The sequence below is a fragment of the Drosophila arizonae genome, chromosome 5 (genome assembly GCF_054131065.1).
Source record: "Drosophila arizonae isolate 15081-1271.41 chromosome 5, UAZ_ARI_1.0, whole genome shotgun sequence".
Classification (NCBI taxonomy): domain Eukaryota; kingdom Metazoa; phylum Arthropoda; class Insecta; order Diptera; family Drosophilidae; genus Drosophila; species Drosophila arizonae.
In genome coordinates, this window is record NC_142925.1 from 20,108,106 (window position 1) to 20,127,147 (window position 19,042).

General features: G+C 40.2%; 1 protein-coding gene and 1 long non-coding RNA gene across 2 annotated transcripts in view; one reads left to right on the forward strand and one right to left on the reverse strand.

Annotated features, from left to right (window-relative positions):
• Positions 1-19,042, reverse strand: part of dnr1 (E3 ubiquitin-protein ligase defense repressor 1) — a 32,009-nt gene that overhangs the window by 2,294 nt on the left and 10,673 nt on the right. The window contains exon 2 of the mRNA XM_089469511.1: positions 451-1,409. Within this exon, the coding sequence (XP_089325637.1) occupies positions 451-1,409 (959 nt within the window). The remainder of the gene's footprint in view (positions 1-450; positions 1,410-19,042) is intronic.
• LOC149268718 (uncharacterized) lies at positions 6,363-14,304 on the forward strand. The gene is made up of 2 exons (XR_016270201.1): positions 6,363-6,859; positions 13,577-14,304. It is a non-coding gene; the product is annotated as an uncharacterized LOC149268718 (long non-coding RNA).

Genomic DNA, 19,042 nt, shown 5'->3' on the forward strand with positions numbered 1-19,042 from the left:
AAACTAACTAGAAGCTAATTCAAATTTGAAAAGCCAACTTTAATATACCATAATATTATATTTCTATAAGCTGGAATGTCTAATAAATGACAGTTATTAGTATTAGGAGCAAAGCTTAAGTTTAAGAACTTTCATAGAGCTTTCAATGGAACGAATTTTAGTTAAATTTTGCAGCCTTTAATAGAGCTTTCCGTTCCGAATGCAAAGTTTTTATTAAATAGAATAAAGCTTCAATGTGCTTTCTAAGTCACTTCTTAAGTAGGACTTTTTCACTTTAAAGATGAACTGGGGCGTAGAATAAAAAGCTTGGTCTAAAGCTTAAAGATGAAAGCTAAGATAAACAATTCTTTAGATTGACTCTATGGAATATTAGGGTGGTCAAGTGTAAGCTCTGCTCTGCCTGGTCTCTAAGCTAATGCTCGAGTAATCCTTCACAGTTCTTCAGCTCACCTTTCTTTTTCTTCCCCACGAATGACTGTGATGCCATGGGCGCCCACTGCAATGTCGCAGGGCGTGGCGCTCTCGTTGGTGGTGACGCCGCTGAATAGCTCCTCGCCGTAGCCGCTCAGCTCCTGGATGCCCTGCAGCAGCCAGTACTTGGCCGCCTTGGGGGTCATGGGCAGCTTGGCCAGCTTGCTGTGCTCGGTGGCAATCTGTCGCAAGAAGTCGGCGGGCGGCTCGTTGTCGCTGTCCTTGTCTGTGGCGCTGGGCAGGATTATGTACTCCTCGTACATGCGCAGCGGATTGCTGGCCAGGCGCTCGTCCAGACCCGAATGGCTGCTGCTGCTGTTGCTCGGGCTGCTCGAGCTGGAGGCGGATGCCGACACCGAGGCCGATGGCGATGGCTGTAAATTGTTGCCACTGTTGCTGGGGACAGAGCTGGCTGGCGCCGACAGCGTGCAGCACTCGATGTGCTCCACGGACTTCTGTTTGGACAAGCGGCGCTTCTTGAAGCTCAGCACGTGCTCCTTCTCCTTGCGCTGCTGCTCCAGCTTCTGCTGCTGCTGCTGGGCCAGCTGCTGCTGCGCCAGCTCGCGGCGCATGCGCATGGGGCACTCGGCGCGCAGCGACTGCTCATTGAAGCGCAGCCCGTCCGCCTGGCAGAGCAGCGCCGCCAGCTTCGCCGCATTGCTCCAGTCGTGGGCGCACAGGCGCGCCTCCAGCAAATCCCGGCGCGCCTGCATGTAGAACAGATTCCGCACACTCTCCTGCAGGATGCTGTGCACCGGCACCCAGAACTTGACGCGCAGCGCCAGCATCAGTTGGTCACCATTGCCGCTGCCACTGTCGCCATGCAGCCGATTCCTCAGATTGTACCATTGCCGTGTGCGTGACTCCTTCTGGTTGGGCGTCCATGGCTCCAGGCCAAAGTACTGCATCTCACATATGATGCCCAGACCGTGACACACCTGCAAAAGTGCAAGAATTTCGAATGGAATTAGTTGAGAGCTTAGAGAGGTTGGAGGTTGAATATATCGTAGATATACATGTATATAGATATATATGTATATGTCTTAGCTTATTAGCTAACGAGATTTTATTATCCATGAGTTTCCCTTTACTACACCCTAGCGTTTGTCTAATGTATTACTCGTCAATCAGGCTGATTGATTTACTATTTTGCACAACTTATAGCTAGAAATTTGGCTTAAGTTTGCATTTTGTCAATTTTCAACTCTCTGTCAATTTGAGCTTTACATCTCATACCATTTAGCCGCTGCTTTACACATCAATCATGCTGATTGATTGAGTCTATGCATAGCTTTATAGCGCAGACAGTTGTAAATAAATTCTCCCTTAACATATAGTGGAAAAATGAGCTAATCTATTGCCATCAGACTCCAATACTTGATCAGGAGGTATTGGAACCTGATGCGAATTGATTGATGATTGATGATTGACGTTCATATTTTAACCATTTTGCATTTAGAGTATTTGGATAAATTCTATAAATTTCCAACTTTCTCATCTTAAGCCTGGTTCCTCAATCAAGCTGATTGATTAACTCAATGACATACGAGGTTTATAGCCCTATAAGTAAACTCAATGTAAGTTACCCTATAAATTAATTATATTTCGTTCAGTCAAGCTGATTTCTTAGCTCTCTGCACAACTATTTTATGTATCCTTCCCTGATTTATCATCTATAGAATATAAATATATATAGCTGATAGACTGGTTTTATTGATAGATAAATATCTATTGTACATCTATAAATTCTATACCCGTAGAGCAAATTCCCAATATGTTGGTTTAGTAAAGACGCTCGCAAATTTATTGCAGCAACAGTTTCAGATACATTTGTATCTATTAATTGCACGCAGAAATCCGTGGACTTGTTTGCAAACTGATTGCTTAGGGAATCAGAAAAAAGAGCCAAATAGAAGAAGAATAAGCAGAGGCAGCAGCAGAGCAGGCAACCTAATCGCTTGAGAAGCTTATCAGCTCAGCTTGACAGCGCCACTGTCAGCGGCAAACAGCGCTAGGAGCTGCGAGCTGCGAGCTGCTGCGAGTGGGGACCATGTCGACAATGTCCTGTCAGTTGTCCTGTCTGTGGGTTTGTCAAATACAACAGCGTTGCTATGACAGCAACAGCAACTGCGTCTGGCAGCATGTGAGCATGGGGTTGTGTGGGTGGGAGGATGTGTGTGTGGGTGGGTGGGCCTCGAAATATTTGCTTATGCAATGAGCGTGCCATCATTGCGAATGGAACAAATTCAAATGTTTGCTGCACGTCAGCGTTGACAACGGCAACAGCAGCAACAAAAACCAAAGCCCAAAGAAACAAGAAGATCAAACTATATATATCCTGTAAAATTAAAAAATAAAAATAAGAATAAAAATAAAAAAAAACTCTTTCAAATTCAATATAATTTTTTATTGTAGTAGAATTGAAAATACAAAAATGTAATTCAATATTTCTCGTAGTCCATCATACCCTGTGAGTGCAGGCCACTAATGGGTAGCACGGCTAACAAATCAACATAGTCAACCAGTTGACGATGTTGTCGGTTTAATATAACAGCAATCCAGCCAGGCACAGACCCCTCTGCCCCCGCTCACGCTCCTCCACAGCCCACGCTTGGGTCAGCAAAGAGGAAAAAAAAAAACAGAAATACGAAGCAAAATTAAATGAAATTCGCAAAGCTCACACAAATTCCAGCAACAAATTTCTTAGTTATGTCAACGCAGTCAACAGCCACGCCCCTAATCCCCATTCCCTGCCTTACCCCATGGCCCATCCTCCAGCCAAGAAGCACTTTGCATAATGAGGCAACTTCTGCGCCAAGAGGCATGCCGCCAGGTAGCCACGTAGCCAGCCAGCCAGCCAGCCAGCCAGGTGGGTAGCTAGGTGGCCAAGGCAACAAGTTGCTCCCAAGGAGTCACGCGTCAGCGCCTCGCACATTTTCACTTTCCAATTAGACAGCCGCAGAATTTCAGATGAACTTTTGCGTATGCATGTATGTCTGTGTGTGTGTGTTTGTCTGTGTTTGTGTGGGCGTGGCTGGAATTAGCTCTGGCAATAAACATGGCGAAATGTGCGCTGATGCGAGAGCACAAACCAAAAACTTGTGGCAGCAACCCGAGCGGGCGTATTCCCACTCAGCTGTTGGCAGGAACGCGTTTTTATGGGTTTTTAAATGGAACATTTAAGTTAGACTCGAGTTAAGTATTAAATACACTCTTGTTTACTATTATTATTATCACTGCCATAATTCGCATAATGTACAAAGACAAAACATAAGCAGTAGAATAAGTGTTAAGAATTAACTCAACCATTAGCATTAGCATCATTATTATTATTGTCATTATTCCTTGCAGTATCATTGTCATTACCATTAGCCTTAGTAACAAGAGCATACCTTCAAATTAGCGTAAGAATAAGCATTAGCATTAGCATTAGCATTAGGGTCGGCATAGGTATAAGAATAGGCTTCCGCATTACTAAAAGTATTAGCATTAGGATTACCATTAGCATTGGTATTAGAATTATCGCATTAGCATTAGCATTTGCATTAGCACTAGTATTAGTATTAGCATCAGCATTAGCATTAGCATCAGCATTCGCATTAGCATCAGCATTGCATTAGCATTAGCATTAGCATTAGCACTAGCATGGCATTAGCATTATATTAACATTTACATTACCATTGGCATTAGGCTCATCATGAGCTTTATTGCTTTCATTATCATTAGTACATTAGCATTAGTATTAGCATTAGCATTGCTTACAACTCAGTCAAATACCATCGTAGCAACTACAAAAAGTTACTGTATCCCAATAATATTATTACCATTAGCATTAACATTATCATTAGAATTAGCATTAGCATTGCTATAAACTTGGCAGTAATTAAGTAAATTCTCTGTAGCCAAATAATAGTCAGTCATGTGTAAAAATGTTCAACATCTTCAACATTTTCATTGTCTCAGACCTTTGACATAGGTTCTCGAGGGGCTTCATTTGGTGCATACATTTTGGTTAGCAACGCATCTCAAGTGGCTGGCTTCCCCTTCAAATACCAATAAATTGATACGGTGCGACGTGCTACGTTCCCACGCAACGGCAATAACAACAACAACAACAACAACAACATCGACGACAACAACAAGAAACTGTGACCCCCCTAGGAGCGACCCTGAATGCGATGCGGTCTGTATCGGATGCGTTGGCCTGGGTGACACTTCCACATCCGCCGCAGATGACGAAGACAACAAAGAGAAAAAGCCCGAGGGCGACGCGGGGCAGAGAGACGGCATGCGGCTGTGATTCAAATTGAGATTGAGACTTGAGCTACAAGTGGCCGAGGCAAAGCGCTGTCGCTTGCCAAGTGAAGCTGCATGTAAATCGATCTGCTAACTGGATTATGTTTAATTAATTGCATTCGCCAGTGAGATACAATCCAAGTCAGCCTCCCCTCTACGTCTCTCTCTCTCTCTCTGTCTGTCTCTGTCTCTGTCTCTCCCGCTTGCAGCAGTCACCGCAAGGCAACTGTCAACGGCATTTGGCAGCTTAATTAGTTGATTGTTGAAGTCGCATTCACGATGAATCGTTAACTGAATGACTGAACTTTTGATTGGAAAATTTGCCATGAAAAAAGAAAACTGTAATTGAGAGTTAATCGTCGTCGATGTGCAGCAAGATGAGTTGGAATAATCCCATATCAAAAACCCCATAAGTAAATAATATGTAATAATGATTCACATTAACATTAAAAGAATTTGAATTTGGTTTAAATCACAGGTTTAATGACTTAACTTTAGCACGTATATATTAACCTGATTTGATACAATTATAATATATTTTTTAAATTTATAGTATATATTCTGTTAACATTTTGACGCGTTTCCTGCTTAGCAAACAGTTAAAGCTTAGCTTCATTTGCATACCAGCTTAGGGCGAATTCAAATTGATGTTCAAATGTTCTTCAGTTCAATTCGCCGCATGTCGTAAGGAAAGCTACACACACTCACAGAAACACATACATACAAATGTATTTGCGTTTACAAATATGCGAATCAGTTTTATTTATAGCTGCTCCGTTCAAAGCGAAAATGTTCTAAATGAAAATTCAATAAAATTTAGAAAATTTCGGAAATTTAATTTCTGCTTAAATCTTTAGCCTATGGCTCGTTTATTTCTATGTACTACATACAATTATAAAGCATTTTGGCAGTGCTATTTTTTTATTTTTACACGAATTTTGTTTAAGCGCGAAACGTGGCAACTAGCAAAAATGCTAAATCCATTCAATACAATAGCGTCGACTGCGACGCCGACGGCGACGGCGCTAACGTAGGTGCAAAGTCCACAAGTTGTGTATTTTGTTCGTTTCGTTTCGCTAAAATTAAATAAAATGCGAATCGTATCAAAGGCAAATGGGAAACGTGAACTTATTTTTTTCCTCTCTTAACAAAAGCCGGCGACATCTGTGTGTGTATGTATGCTACTATGCATATGTAATTGTGTGTGTGTTTGTGTGTGTGTATTTCTGTTTGTGACTGGAATTGTGGTTAAGGAGGCCGATAACAAAAGATGCATATAATTTGTGTAAAATTTGTACCAAGATTGTATACAGCCACGCCCACTGAGTGGGCGTATGACGTCAACGGCAGCTACACAGCAGTAGCAGCAGCTGCAGTGATTCCTATCAAATTCGAAAATTGAACAGTGCCCCGAAGGTGACACAAATTGAAATGAAAATATTGCCCCACGGGGCCGTCACAGTCACAATTTGGCATTTATTGCATTTCGTAATACATGTATATATACAGATATATATATAATAAATATGTACATATATATAAATACCATAAAATGCTTGTTTGTTGCTGTCTCTGTGTTTTTTTATTTAGTCCGTTAAATCAACAGCAGCAGCAACAGCAGCAACAGTCGCTGCTGTTTTCAAGTTATTAACTTTTTTACATGCAATCAACAGACGGGCGGCCGCATGTTTTAAGAGTTTCAAGAGCCCACATCTTAAGAGAGCCAGAGTCAACAGAGAGAGAGAGAGAGGAAGCAAGAGAGACAGACCAACAACATTACAAGCATTCACAGAAGGTAAACAATACGGAGCAAGCAAAAAACAAGTGTTGCTGCCAAAAGAGAGTAACAGAGTCATCGTTTCGCTCTCAGCAGCAGCAGCAGCAGCCGCAGCCGCAGCAAGAGCAAACACAAACAAAATTGTAAACTAGTGTAAAGTATAGTTGTTGAAGGTATAGCTTGTTTGCGGTGGAGGGGGGCGATGACTCGCACAACATGCTGGCCGGATGAGCAGAAAACCCGACCATTGCATTCGATGGACTTTGGACTCGGGTCTCTGAAATGCCGTTTGGACTTTGGACTCGCACACACTGCGTGAGTGTTAATGTTGTTTGTGTTGTTGCTCTTGGCGATCGCTCACGATGCTTTTGGTTTTGCTTTTGCTTATATGTATGTTATGTTTGTGTTTTGGTGTCTTTGGCATTTGCTGTATGCCGTTTGTCGTCTGTCGCTTGTCGTTTGCCGTTCTCCGTTTGTTGTGGTTGTTGATAAATCGCCATAATTGAAAATATTATGAACGGTACAAACAAATCGAAGGCAGAGAAACGAACAAGTGCCATACGATGCGCGAATAAAGTAACTGAGACGCTCCTCTGCCTCAGCAAGTGACGTCAGCTGCAGCAGTGCGAGCCGGCGGTGGACTTTGTACTCAATATTTGTTTGCTGTTGGTCTCTGCCTTTACACACACACACGCATATGATTTTGTAAGGGGCAAAGCCGCGCGTGCAATTAAAACTAATTCCAGTGACTCGCTGCTTATCACCAGGCAACAAATCAATTTATTTTACGATCGAAACACATTTTGATGTACATAGATGACACTAGAGCAACTAAAGTGGAAATGTTACATAGGCAAAAAGTAGGGGGAGGTGTGAGCACATGTGTGTGAGCACGTACACAACTTTAAAGATCACAATTAATAATTGCATGTTGAGACATACAAACACATACTTGTACAAACACTCATGTGTGTCTGCATGTTTATGTAAAAGCTAACTGTATACATGGTGATCTGTTGCTGCTGCTTTTGCTTACGTCGATGTCACCGTCGACGTTGCCGTCGTCGTCGCCGTCTAATCGTGCTTGACACGTTGGCATTTCTCAACATTGTTAAACTCTCTCACAAATGAAAATAAAATAAATATAATAAAAGCACACAACCACGAAGAAGAAGAAGCAAAGTGAGCGCCAGACACAGACGCTGAAAGACCCCCATAGATGGTTAGAATTGTTGCTGTCTCTTTTTTGTTGCTGCTGCGGTTGATGCTGCTGCTAACAGAGCGAGCACGCGCTGGGCGAGTGATCGCCAAAGATGACGAAGATGAAGCTGCATGGGAGCAGAGGGGCATACGTCGCATGCTAATAGAAAGGGGGAGCGACGCGCCGTTCGCTGCATCTTGGCAATGAAAGCGAAGGCGAAGGAGATAACAGCGAAAAGGGGCTAGCGCAAACAGGTTCAATGCATTTTGCAGTTTGATTGGCGGCAGGGAACGGGTTCATCTAGCACTTGGGGCGCACTGCAAGAATGCTCTTGCTCCCTCGCTCTCCCCCTCAATCACTCTCTCTCTCTCTCTCTCTCTCGCCATAAATTGCACTTAAATACTGAATATGGTGATAGACGGTAAATTTACGTGTCTGGCTGTATCACGTGCTGAGCGTGTGCACCTACATAACTGTTAACCAGTCTAATTGAGCCAATCATTAAATGATCTATGCACACACACACTCACACACCCTCATGTGTGTAAATAAAAACCTCGATAAATTATCATAAGCGAATGTCAGATTGCACGATGATTTGTGTGGATGAGAACTAGACGTAATCAATGTACTTAACAAATGCACTATAAGCATATATACATACATACACATATACCTGCATATGTATAAATACATACAAATACATACGTTGCTCATTAGTTTGTGTACTTTTGACCTCAATCACTTGAGCATATTTTCAAGCGAACTCAGCAAATTTTCAACGCTTTTAAGCTAGGCATTTATTTCGAGCAAATAAGCATGAAAAACTTTATAAACTGTTGCAAACTCAATACATTAAATATGCATGTGTATATAAGTATGTGTGTGTGTGTGTGTGTGCCCAACATTTTCCCAGCAACAGGAGCCCTGAGCAACGAGAATCCAATTTCACTTTCGGTTCACTTATTTGAGATTAGTTCACAGCCCCCAATTTGTCGCTCTGCCCGCCCCGCCCCCTATTTTCGAATTGTATTAAAAGTTTTGCTAATCGCGCTCAGTCAGTGTATCAGGGCTCCCCGCTAACACACACTCTCTATCTCTATCTCTATCTCTGTCTTTCTCCCTAACACTGCGAGACTGTGCGTTGCCTTGTTTATTATATTTGTATTTGCACTTGTTTTTGTTTTTGTTCTTTTTTCTTTTTATTCGCCTTCTGGCTTCACCCCTTCACGTTCTTCGGCATTTTGCTTTGGCTCGCTGTGTTTTCGTCACTGTTGAAAATAGCTCAAGTTTTTGTTGTTGTTCTGCTGTCCTCTGTAAGTTTGTTCTCTTCTTGCATTTGCGTGTGTTTTATTGACGCATATATGTACGTGTATGTGTGTGCGTGAGAGTGAGTGTGCGTATGCATGCGTTTGTGTGCCTGTGTACGCGACCGAGTGACCGTTGGACTTTGAACATTGCACATAAATTTTATTGCTAAGCGAGACTGCAACAACTGCAGCAGCAGCGAAAAAGCAAAACAAACTTTATGAGAACTAGAAAACAAATGAAAATGCAACAAATGCATGCCTAAATGGTAAAGCCAAACGAAAAACAAAATGCAAATTCAAATGCATTTAAAAATTAAGAAAATCCTGCCCGACTGCGATTTATGGCATAATTGAAGCGCTGCCCGTATCGCGCTGACATTGATGGATTTGCGCGATATGAATGCGACAAAGAGAGAGAGAGAGAGGAGAGGGGCACAGGTGAACGCACACAGGTGTGTCTGTCAGTTGTCGATGTCCTCCACAGCCACATGTCTCATGCATCAGCTCTCTGCCTGCTCGTATTTGTTAACTTAATTGGGTTTCAGTGAAAGCTTCATCGCGGCAGTCGCAGTGGCAGAAGCAGCGGCAGTAGCGACAGCTGCGGCTGAAGTTCAGTTTTGATTTCGCCGGATGCTCGGCCTCAGTTTATTGGAGCAGCAGCAGCAGCCGCAGCAGCAGCAAAAACTGTAAAGTGTCGTCAGCACCTTTTTTGGGCAATTACGTACGGAAAAGGTACCGTTACACTGGCTGGGACTGGGACTGGGGCTGGAGCTGCTGGCTGCAGTTTGTTGTGGCCCCAATTCGCAGCAGGCGCCCAGCGGGCAGACGGTCAACCCCTCCCTGTGTAACCCGTTCGCCTCGCGTCAAGCGGGCTGCGCTCAACATTTTTAAACAGGCATAATGAAAATGTAAAACTCGCCCTGGCTACGTGACTTTGGGCACAGCGGCGACCGACTGCGCAGCCAGCAGCGAGCAGCGAGCAGTGGCGGAGTCAGTGGAGGCTGCAAGCAAAATGATGTTGGCATGAAAATGCCAAAACAACCGCAACAACAACAACAACAACAACAGCAACAGCAGGCGACAAAGCCAAACACGCCAAATTCTTGGTACATTGCAGAGCCCATAATTTTCGTATGCGTCATTTTCAGTGGCGAAATTGTGGCAAAGACAAAGAGAGAGGTCCTGCGAACGCAAGAGACGTTGAGTGAATAAGTAAGTGTGAGAGTGAGAGTGCAAGTGCGAGTGCGAGTGCGAGTATTACTGCGAATGTGTGTGCTTGCGTGCGTGTGTGTGTGTGTGCGTGCTAGCAAACAGCTTTACAGCAGCGATTCGCTTGCGTTTTACAGCAAGGCTAGAAACAAACATGAAAACGCATTAAATTATTATGGGGACATAAGAAGCCGTCGTGAGTGGAAACGAGTTGGGGCGATAAATGTAAAGCGTGGGGAGTGCATTTCGCAAGTGCCTCTCACTAATTAGCATGTCGCATTCTCAATTGCCAGAACGTGACGCGAGATTGGCCAACTTTGGTCACTTGGTGTGAACTTTGTCAGCTGCTGCTGAACTTTTGCCATGCCAGGCGCGGCAGAGAGAATGAGAGAAAGAACGAGAAAGAGAGAGAGAGAGTGAGTAAAGAAAAGAATGTAACTTTTGCTTGTTCGCATTATACAATGATAATATTATAAAAGAAAATAAATCAAGTCGCTAATAACAAATTTTGCAAAATTTCTTTTTATTATATTCTGAAAAGTTTGCTTAAAACTTAATGCGAATATTTTTAAAGTGAACTAGTTCATTTGCGAACACTTGTCTCTTTCTTTGCAAATTTATTAAAAAATAAAATGAAAGCAGAAAACACATCAAAAATAAACGGAAAAGATAAAGAAAAAAAAATCATTATTTTCAAATAAAAACTTTTACAAACTTTTTTTTACATCTTATAAAAGTTTACTTAAAATGAATTTAATTCTTTCTTCATTATTTTAACTGAGCTCGTACATATTTTACATTTTATTTTATTTTTTATTTTAAAAAAATATTTATGAACTAATTCAATTATTAAAGCTCATTTCTGTAAAGTGAACTTGTTCTTTTGGTTCATTGGCGTGAGATTTACCAAATTTAAAGCATTTTACTGTTAGATAAAGTTGTGATTTGCATTGCACAACTCTGGTAATGCTTGTTTCTAAAAATCACATCACATTTTGGCCATAATAAATTACATTTTGGCCTGCCTAAACGAAATGCGCAAAACTTTGCAAATGTTCCAAACAAATACGTAAATATGCATGTGTGTGTGTGTGTAGACGAAAGTATGATGCATGCCCGTGTATGGAAAAACTTTGCCACAAATAGAGGACTATTCAGTGCACATATTCCAGTTCTCTGGGTTTTGCATTCCTCAAAAAGCATGCAAGCATTTCATGTGTTCATGTGTTCATGTGTGTGTGTAAGTGCAACCAGGCGGGATGGATATAGTGCAGAGTATCTTTTAAATCAGAGGTCAGGGTCTTGAGGCAGTTTCCAGCCAAATGAAAACGAAATGCGACTTTCCGCCTCCTGATGTGCAGCCACCAAGTGCACCAAGATGTCCCCAGCCCCCACAAAAGAAAAAAAAGGCAAACGCCATTTCTTTTCCTAGATGGGTGCCAAACGTTTTTAGTGGATTTTTGTCATAGCCAAGATGCATAATACGATTATATTAAGCTGCACTTTGCCAAAGCATGTAAAATGCGCTAAAATAATATGGAAGGGACTTAAGAACCCTCGGTTATAGTCGACTGCGAGATACTCAGCAAAGTTAAAACTATTTTCAATGGAATTATAGAAGCTATTTAGAGTTGGATTTTCATTTAAAATAAAGTTCTTAAAAAAATAAAATAAAATAAAATAAAATAAAATAAAATAAATAATAATAAGCTATAATATATTGTATATTGAATATACATATACTATGATCATCTACATTTCAATAAATCCCAAATTTTTCTTTTATATTTTTAATAGTGCTTGAAAAGACTATAAATGAAAATGAACTTGTCAAAGTTTAAATAAACTAAGAAGAAAGACAGACTTAAACTTTGACAGAAAAACGTTTAGGAAAACACGACAAAGTAGAATGACAAAATCAAATCGATTTGCCTATCTGAATAATAGCACTATATTATTCCATATTATATATGTATATATCAGCTATCGAAAACTTTGAAAGTGTTCCGCATTTTCCCTTACTTTCCACTCACAGTATTTTCCAAGCCAGTCGAGTCGACTCGAGTGCTCGGCCTGGAGGGGGCGACGGCGAGGGGGACTTAGCTATTTGGGTGATGGCGCTCTTCCAAATTGTTGTCACACTCAAAATTGCAGATAAAATGTTGGCGGCAAATGCAAATCGTTTTAAGCGGCAGTATCTACACAGCACTCATTTGCCACACCCCCATGCTGAGCGCCCCCCACCTCTACAGGCTCGTTCCAGTTGCAGTTTCAAATTTTCGGCCAAATTGTGGTACACACAAAGTACTAATGCTACGAAAATAGAGGAAAGTAGTACAAAACCATAACACAAAAGGAAACACGCCCACGCCCACGCCCACGCCCATGCCCATGCCCAAGGCTAGGCTGAGAGAGAGATAGAGAGAAAGATATAAATTTGTTTATGCATATGTAGTATTTGTATGTTTTTGGAAATATACATATTTTTATGGGCTGCTGCAGCTGCTGCTCCTGTCGATGATTTATCCAGCTGCAGCAAACCTCTTGACCATGGCCAACTCGCTTGTTTGTCCATAAATCCGGCAAGACACTTTTTTGGCTCGGCACCAGCGATACACTTGCCATGTATTTCAATTAAGTTATCAAATACACACACACACATACAGAGAGAGAGAGAGAGAGAGAAAGAGAGAGAGAGAGATGGACTAACACACTCAGATACAGATACACACTTGTCGGCTTTGCAGGTAAAAATTTGTTGGATTTGGAATTTGGTTGCCTGTTGCCAAGTGCCTTGGCGGCGCCTGCCTCTTATTGATTTTCTGCCGTTTTTTAGCGCCGCTCGGCTATGCGGCACCTAAACGGTAACGGCCATCCCACCATGGCCCCACACACACCTGAAGCAATTCATGTTTGCACCTGATCATTTTGAATTTGATATGCAAACAGCAGCGAGCGGGCTGGCTTGGCTGGCTGCCTGGCTGGCAGTAATAATACATCGTTAAAACCAAATCCTGACTGCAACTCAATTGGATTGGGCTGACTCCAAGCCAGAGCCGCGTGCAGCGCTTTCATTATATTGTACTTAAATATGCCAGAGTTGTAATTGCGCTCGACCTTGTTCCCATTGGCGAATGGCGAGCATATCGGAAGTCGCGCGTGTCACGCCTTCGCATGCCATGAGCAACCTTTGACCCGGCACCTCTCGCTCTCCCTCCCTCTCTCTGCCTCCCTCTCCCCCTAGTGGCAACCGCCGTCTGTCTAGCCGTCACTCGCATGCTGTAGGCCATTCAAATGACTTGGTCATTGCAGTTAATGACGCCTGAACGACAAAGTCAACACAATTTGGTCAGGACATTTACCGACATCAGTGACACTGGCACCGCCTACCGCCTACCGCCTCCCTCTGCCTACTGCCCACTGACCACGTCAATTCGCCATTCGTTCGCAAGTGGAGCCAAGGATAGCTTTCGGTTAACTTTGGCAACAGCCCGAGTGGGGCATAAATATTTAATTATACATATTTATAAATACTATTTGTAATGCAAATGTGTGCTTAGCTTAAGCATCTCATTTTTTCTATCTATAATAACATTAAATATTCATTTCACTTTACTTTACACTTTTTCCTTCGTGTAATTCTCAAGCTTTCTCAGTTTAATTCTTCATATCTTAAAAATGCAAATTTTTCTAGATTATTGCAGAACCAGTTTTACTTTATTTATAGTCTATTGAATTTAGTATTTATATCACTGCAAGTTTTTGTTTTGCAAATAATTTTCAATTTATTTTTTTTATTTTTGATATATTACTACTGATGTTTTCTTAAGCTAAGCCAGTTTATTTTAAATATGCATTACACTAAAAGATTGCGTACATTTGTAACTTAAAAATGTAAATTTTTAATGCAATTTCAATTAAAAATTTTAAGTTCAAATTTAAATTTAAATTTAAGTTTAAGATTTTAAAAAATGTATATAAGTATAAATTCAATTAAATAACAAACATAAAATAAAATTAAAAGCAATATATCAATAGGATTTAATATTAAATGGAATTATTTTTGTATTTTTTTCTTATAAAAAAATATTTTTTAGCTCCAAATGATGTAAATTTACTCTGAATAAAACTGAAATAATAAAAAACTGTGCATCAATTTCTTTTTTAAATTTAAATAAGATAATCTTTGCATTTAAACTAAAAAATAAATACAAATATTAAAAAGAATTTAGAGCAAAATAATTTAAAAAACTAATAAATTAAATTAATTATTTTATTGTATAATATTATTAAAATAATTTTTTAATTTTTTATTATTATTTTTATTTAATCTTAATAAATCATTTTATACATTTTTTCAAAAAATATTATTTATTTTAGATGAACGAAAATCGAAGTTTGGTTAATTATTTGAATTAATTAAAATGTAATAGATTTTTTAACTACTTGCTTGTTTGTTTTTTACTTTTTAGTTTTTATTTTTTGTTGTTTGTTATATATGTATATTCTTTTTTTCTTATTAAACTTCAGAATCTCATAAAAATTTATTGTTGTACTTCTGAAAAATCGAATTGCTCTCAGGCAGCTTGTAAATTTGTTGACATGGACTTTGACTTGTGGCTTGTGTGTGAAGCAACAAATGGCAATGCAAACACTTACAAGTTTATAAATAATGCACAGAAAGTACTATTTAATTTACACTCGATAGCTCGATATTGACTGTGGCCAATTAAAGTCTGTATAAATTTACATTCATATAGAGATATATGTATATCTATAGATATGTATATACGTATTTAAGCTGGGATTATATTCTGAGTAAATCTCAGATTCAAAGGTCGCTTTATCGCAAAATGTCACTTTGTGCCTTTTTGTACTTTTTAATTAAAAGTGTTTACAGCGTTTAATTAATTTTGTATGCAAGTCGCCCGAAATCCCTTTAAGAGGCCCAATTAAGAGGGAAAACAATGCAAATATGTTCAAAATGCCGTCGGCCTTATTTGCCTTGATTATCATTTGTGCTAGTTGGAAGCGGCTTAGAGATAATGCTCATAATTGGATTGCCATTTAATTAAAATTTCTCTGTAACTGAAATGCTGGCAAAAAGGACGTTCAAAGCTGACCTTGAGATAGGAGAAATTGTTTAGTTATTCCAAATATTATTAATAATTCAAAGAATTTTAAGTTCAAATTGAAAAGTTGCACTTGCCTCCCATTGCCCTAACACTCTACTTTACGAATGTTAAAACTTTAGCTAAAGCTCAACTTTTTGCTACAAAGTTACTCTATAATCAATAATATATAATAGTTGAGTGTATTTTTAGGCAGTGCTAATAGTTGAGCCTTTAAGGTTTTGCCCGAAGTAATGGAAAATCAGTTTGCCTTCAGCTCTAAAGAAACTCTATATATATTAACCCAAGCTGTAATCAAAGTCAAGTAGGTTTCACCTTGCTAAACTTGCACCAGCTCCTAAATATGCCCTATTTGTTCCATGTCAACTTCAGGCGACTGAAGTTAAAGCTAGTTAGGAGCTGATACAATGCCAGGCCCCAGCGGACTTTAGCTGAAATTGCTTTCTTATCGTTGGGGTCCCATCGCTGGTTCCGTTTGGCCTGGCCTGCTCTGGGTCGTAATTTTTTTGTTTATTCTTATTTTTTTGTGTATAACCGATTTTCAGCAAACTATATATCGTATAAATATATATATATATATATATAGAGCATGCATATGTCTGCGTGTGTGGAAAAGGAAAAGCTGAAAAACCACATGAAAAACAATAAAAGCCGCAATATAAAGGGAAACAAAGGCGAAATGCCGCCATTAGAGACACATCAAAATGGCACTCAACGTCGCAAGGGGTTGTAGCAGGTGGTGGCAGGATTGTGTGTGTGTGTGTGTGTGTGAGAGTGACTGTTGTGTGGGGGGACAGTGGGGGCTGCTCAGCAGGTGCTGGCTTTTGAATTCGGCATAACAACAACAACAGCAACAAGCAAAACAACAATAACAATAACAAACAAATAACAATGGCATTCAATGCATTCGCATAGTTGTGGTTGTTGCTTTGCGGTTTTTGGCTTCATTTTCACGCAATTTATTGTTTTCGACGAGCGGCACCCAAGCCACCTCAGCCCCAACTAACCCAACCAGACAGGCGAACCACCCAAACCACAAGCTAAGCACCAGCAGAAATTCTATGGTCGCTCGAACAAATTTTTTTAAAGCAGGCATCTTTTTTTTTATTGTTTATTATTGTTCTAAGCGTCGTTTGCTCGGTTCAAAGAAGTGAAGAAGGGGCGTGGCGGGAACCTGTTTCCGCTGCAGCTTTGTTGTTGGTGGCAGGTTTCTATGGTTTTGCCGTTTCCTCTTTGCCAGAGTGAAAAGCAGTTCAAGGATATGCCGAGTACCCAGCCGAGCAGGCAGGCCAGGAACAATGGCCACGGATATGAGCACAAGTTTGAGTAGTCATAGCTCTTAGCTCGTGGTTAGCCCAAATGGTATTATCATTTGCCAGCAGCAGCAGCAGCAACAGCAACAGCAGCAATAGCAACAGCAGCTGCAGCAAGTTACATTGATTCTCCTTTGGCTGGTGTCGTATTCCGTCCAGGTTCTGGTCATCATCATAAAAGTATTACGGCCCTCGTGTCAGCTGCCAGTCGAATTGCCAGGCTGCCTGTCTATTCACAATGTTTTCACGGTCAGTGCACAGTGGTGCGAAAGGTTAAGTAAAAACTATAAAGCAATTGCTGAAAGGTTTTAAGATATTGCTTAAAGGAAATTATAATATTAACAAAATACTTCGAGATGTTCTAGGAATTTTATTAAAATTGTTTTAATTTAATTTGTAATTTTTTTTTTTTTGTAAATATATTAAATATATAAAATAATTAAGCTGGTAGTGCTATTTATTATTTATTATTTATTATTTATTATTTATTATTTATTATTTATTATTTATTATTTATTATTTATTATTTATTATTTATTATTTATTATTTATTATTTATTATTTATTATTTATTATTTATTATTTATTATTTATTATTTAATATTTATTATTTATTATTTATTATTTATTTTTAATTATTTTGTATTATTTATTTATTTATTTTTTGTTATTTAATTTTTTATTTTGTTGGCTTCGAGTATTTTGCTTAAGAGTTTTATATCTAATATAATTAATTTGCTTTACAAATATCTTGACCAAGTCTAATGGCCTGCGCCACTGTTGCATAGTTGCACAGTGAGCGGTAATTGCATTAAGTGCCGGCTTAAAAGCCTGCCCCCCTCGCCCCCAACACACAGCGCTTGGAGCGCTGCTCAAGCAGAACAAGAGCCAAGCCGAGCCAAGCCAAAGCGAAGCTGCCTTGGACTGTGTGGGCTATTTGTATGGCGGCGTCGTGGGGGCGGGGGAAGTGGGAGCTGGGGACTATCGCATTGTCGTGCTGGTGGTCGTCATTGTCGCTGGATTAGCGGGGCTGTTAAGATCGCATTGTCGCAGTCCGTGGGCATTGTCGCCCACACACACACACACACACATACAGAGTCATGGCTAATTAGCTACTGGAGATGGCCCACTCAGCCAGGCAGGCAGCCACCCTGGCACCATCTCAACCCACACCCACTCGGCTCAGTTGTTTGGCTTTAACAATTAATCGATAGCTGAGCGCTTCCACAACTTGAGCCGCGCACGTGACGTGAGCTGACTTCATTAACGGCGCGCGCAAAAAAATATATATATATGTATATACAGTGGACATCTATCTAGCTGCAGTCAACCAAGCAACCAGCCAAACAGCCAACCGGGCAACCACCCACTATGGCACGCGAATATACTTAATTTCCTTTTGATTGGACGCCAGATACATTTGGCGGGCGCAGGAGCTGGCGATGCGCTGTAAACATAAATTGCGCTGCCTTCGCAAGGACACGCACTAAACAAACCCGGCCACAGGCTGCCTGGAGGACAGGTGCACGCACCACAACGAGCTGTTGTTGCCGGGACCGCCCACAACAGCCCAGCCCGGGCCAGGTCAGGCTACAAAATAGAGTTGCCAAAGCAACTCCAACATTTCATGTAGGCTTTAGTAAATCTGCTTGACTTGTATCCAACTATATATTTTGGGATGCTATCTTGACATATATCTTTTGAAGAAATGTATAGCTGTAATAGCTGTACATAGTGTGTATAACTGTGTTATTCTATACAAATATGCTAGATTTGTAAGAAGAGTCTTTACTAAAGAGATGGGCCTTTGCGATAGCTCATCTAGCTATAGGCTGCTATTTATCTTTGTGGCTATCTAGTCATCTTTCAATCTATATTTCTATATATCTATGTATCAATGTATCAATCAAAATACTTGTGTCTTTATCTATATACATATATATCGATTGGTGTCCATTATTTATACATCTATCCACCATATATGTAACCATCTATCTATCTATTCATCTGTTTGTCATCTATCTATCCATTTATCCATTCATTCATCTATCTATCTATATATAGACCTCTTCCAGCTGGCATTTGTAGCGAAAGAATTAATGGAATCTATCTATCTATCTATCCATCTAACCATCCATCCATCTATCTATCTGTCTATCTATTCATCTATAGACCTCTTCCAGTTGGCATTTGTAGAGAAAGTATAAATGGGTTTCCGAAGAGGAAAATGTATATAGGAAAATATAATTAAGGCTCATGGATCAAAATTCTTTGAAGAGAGGATTTAAAATTTTCAAATTTCAAATTTTTCCGTCTCAAACCCTGCTCAGCTG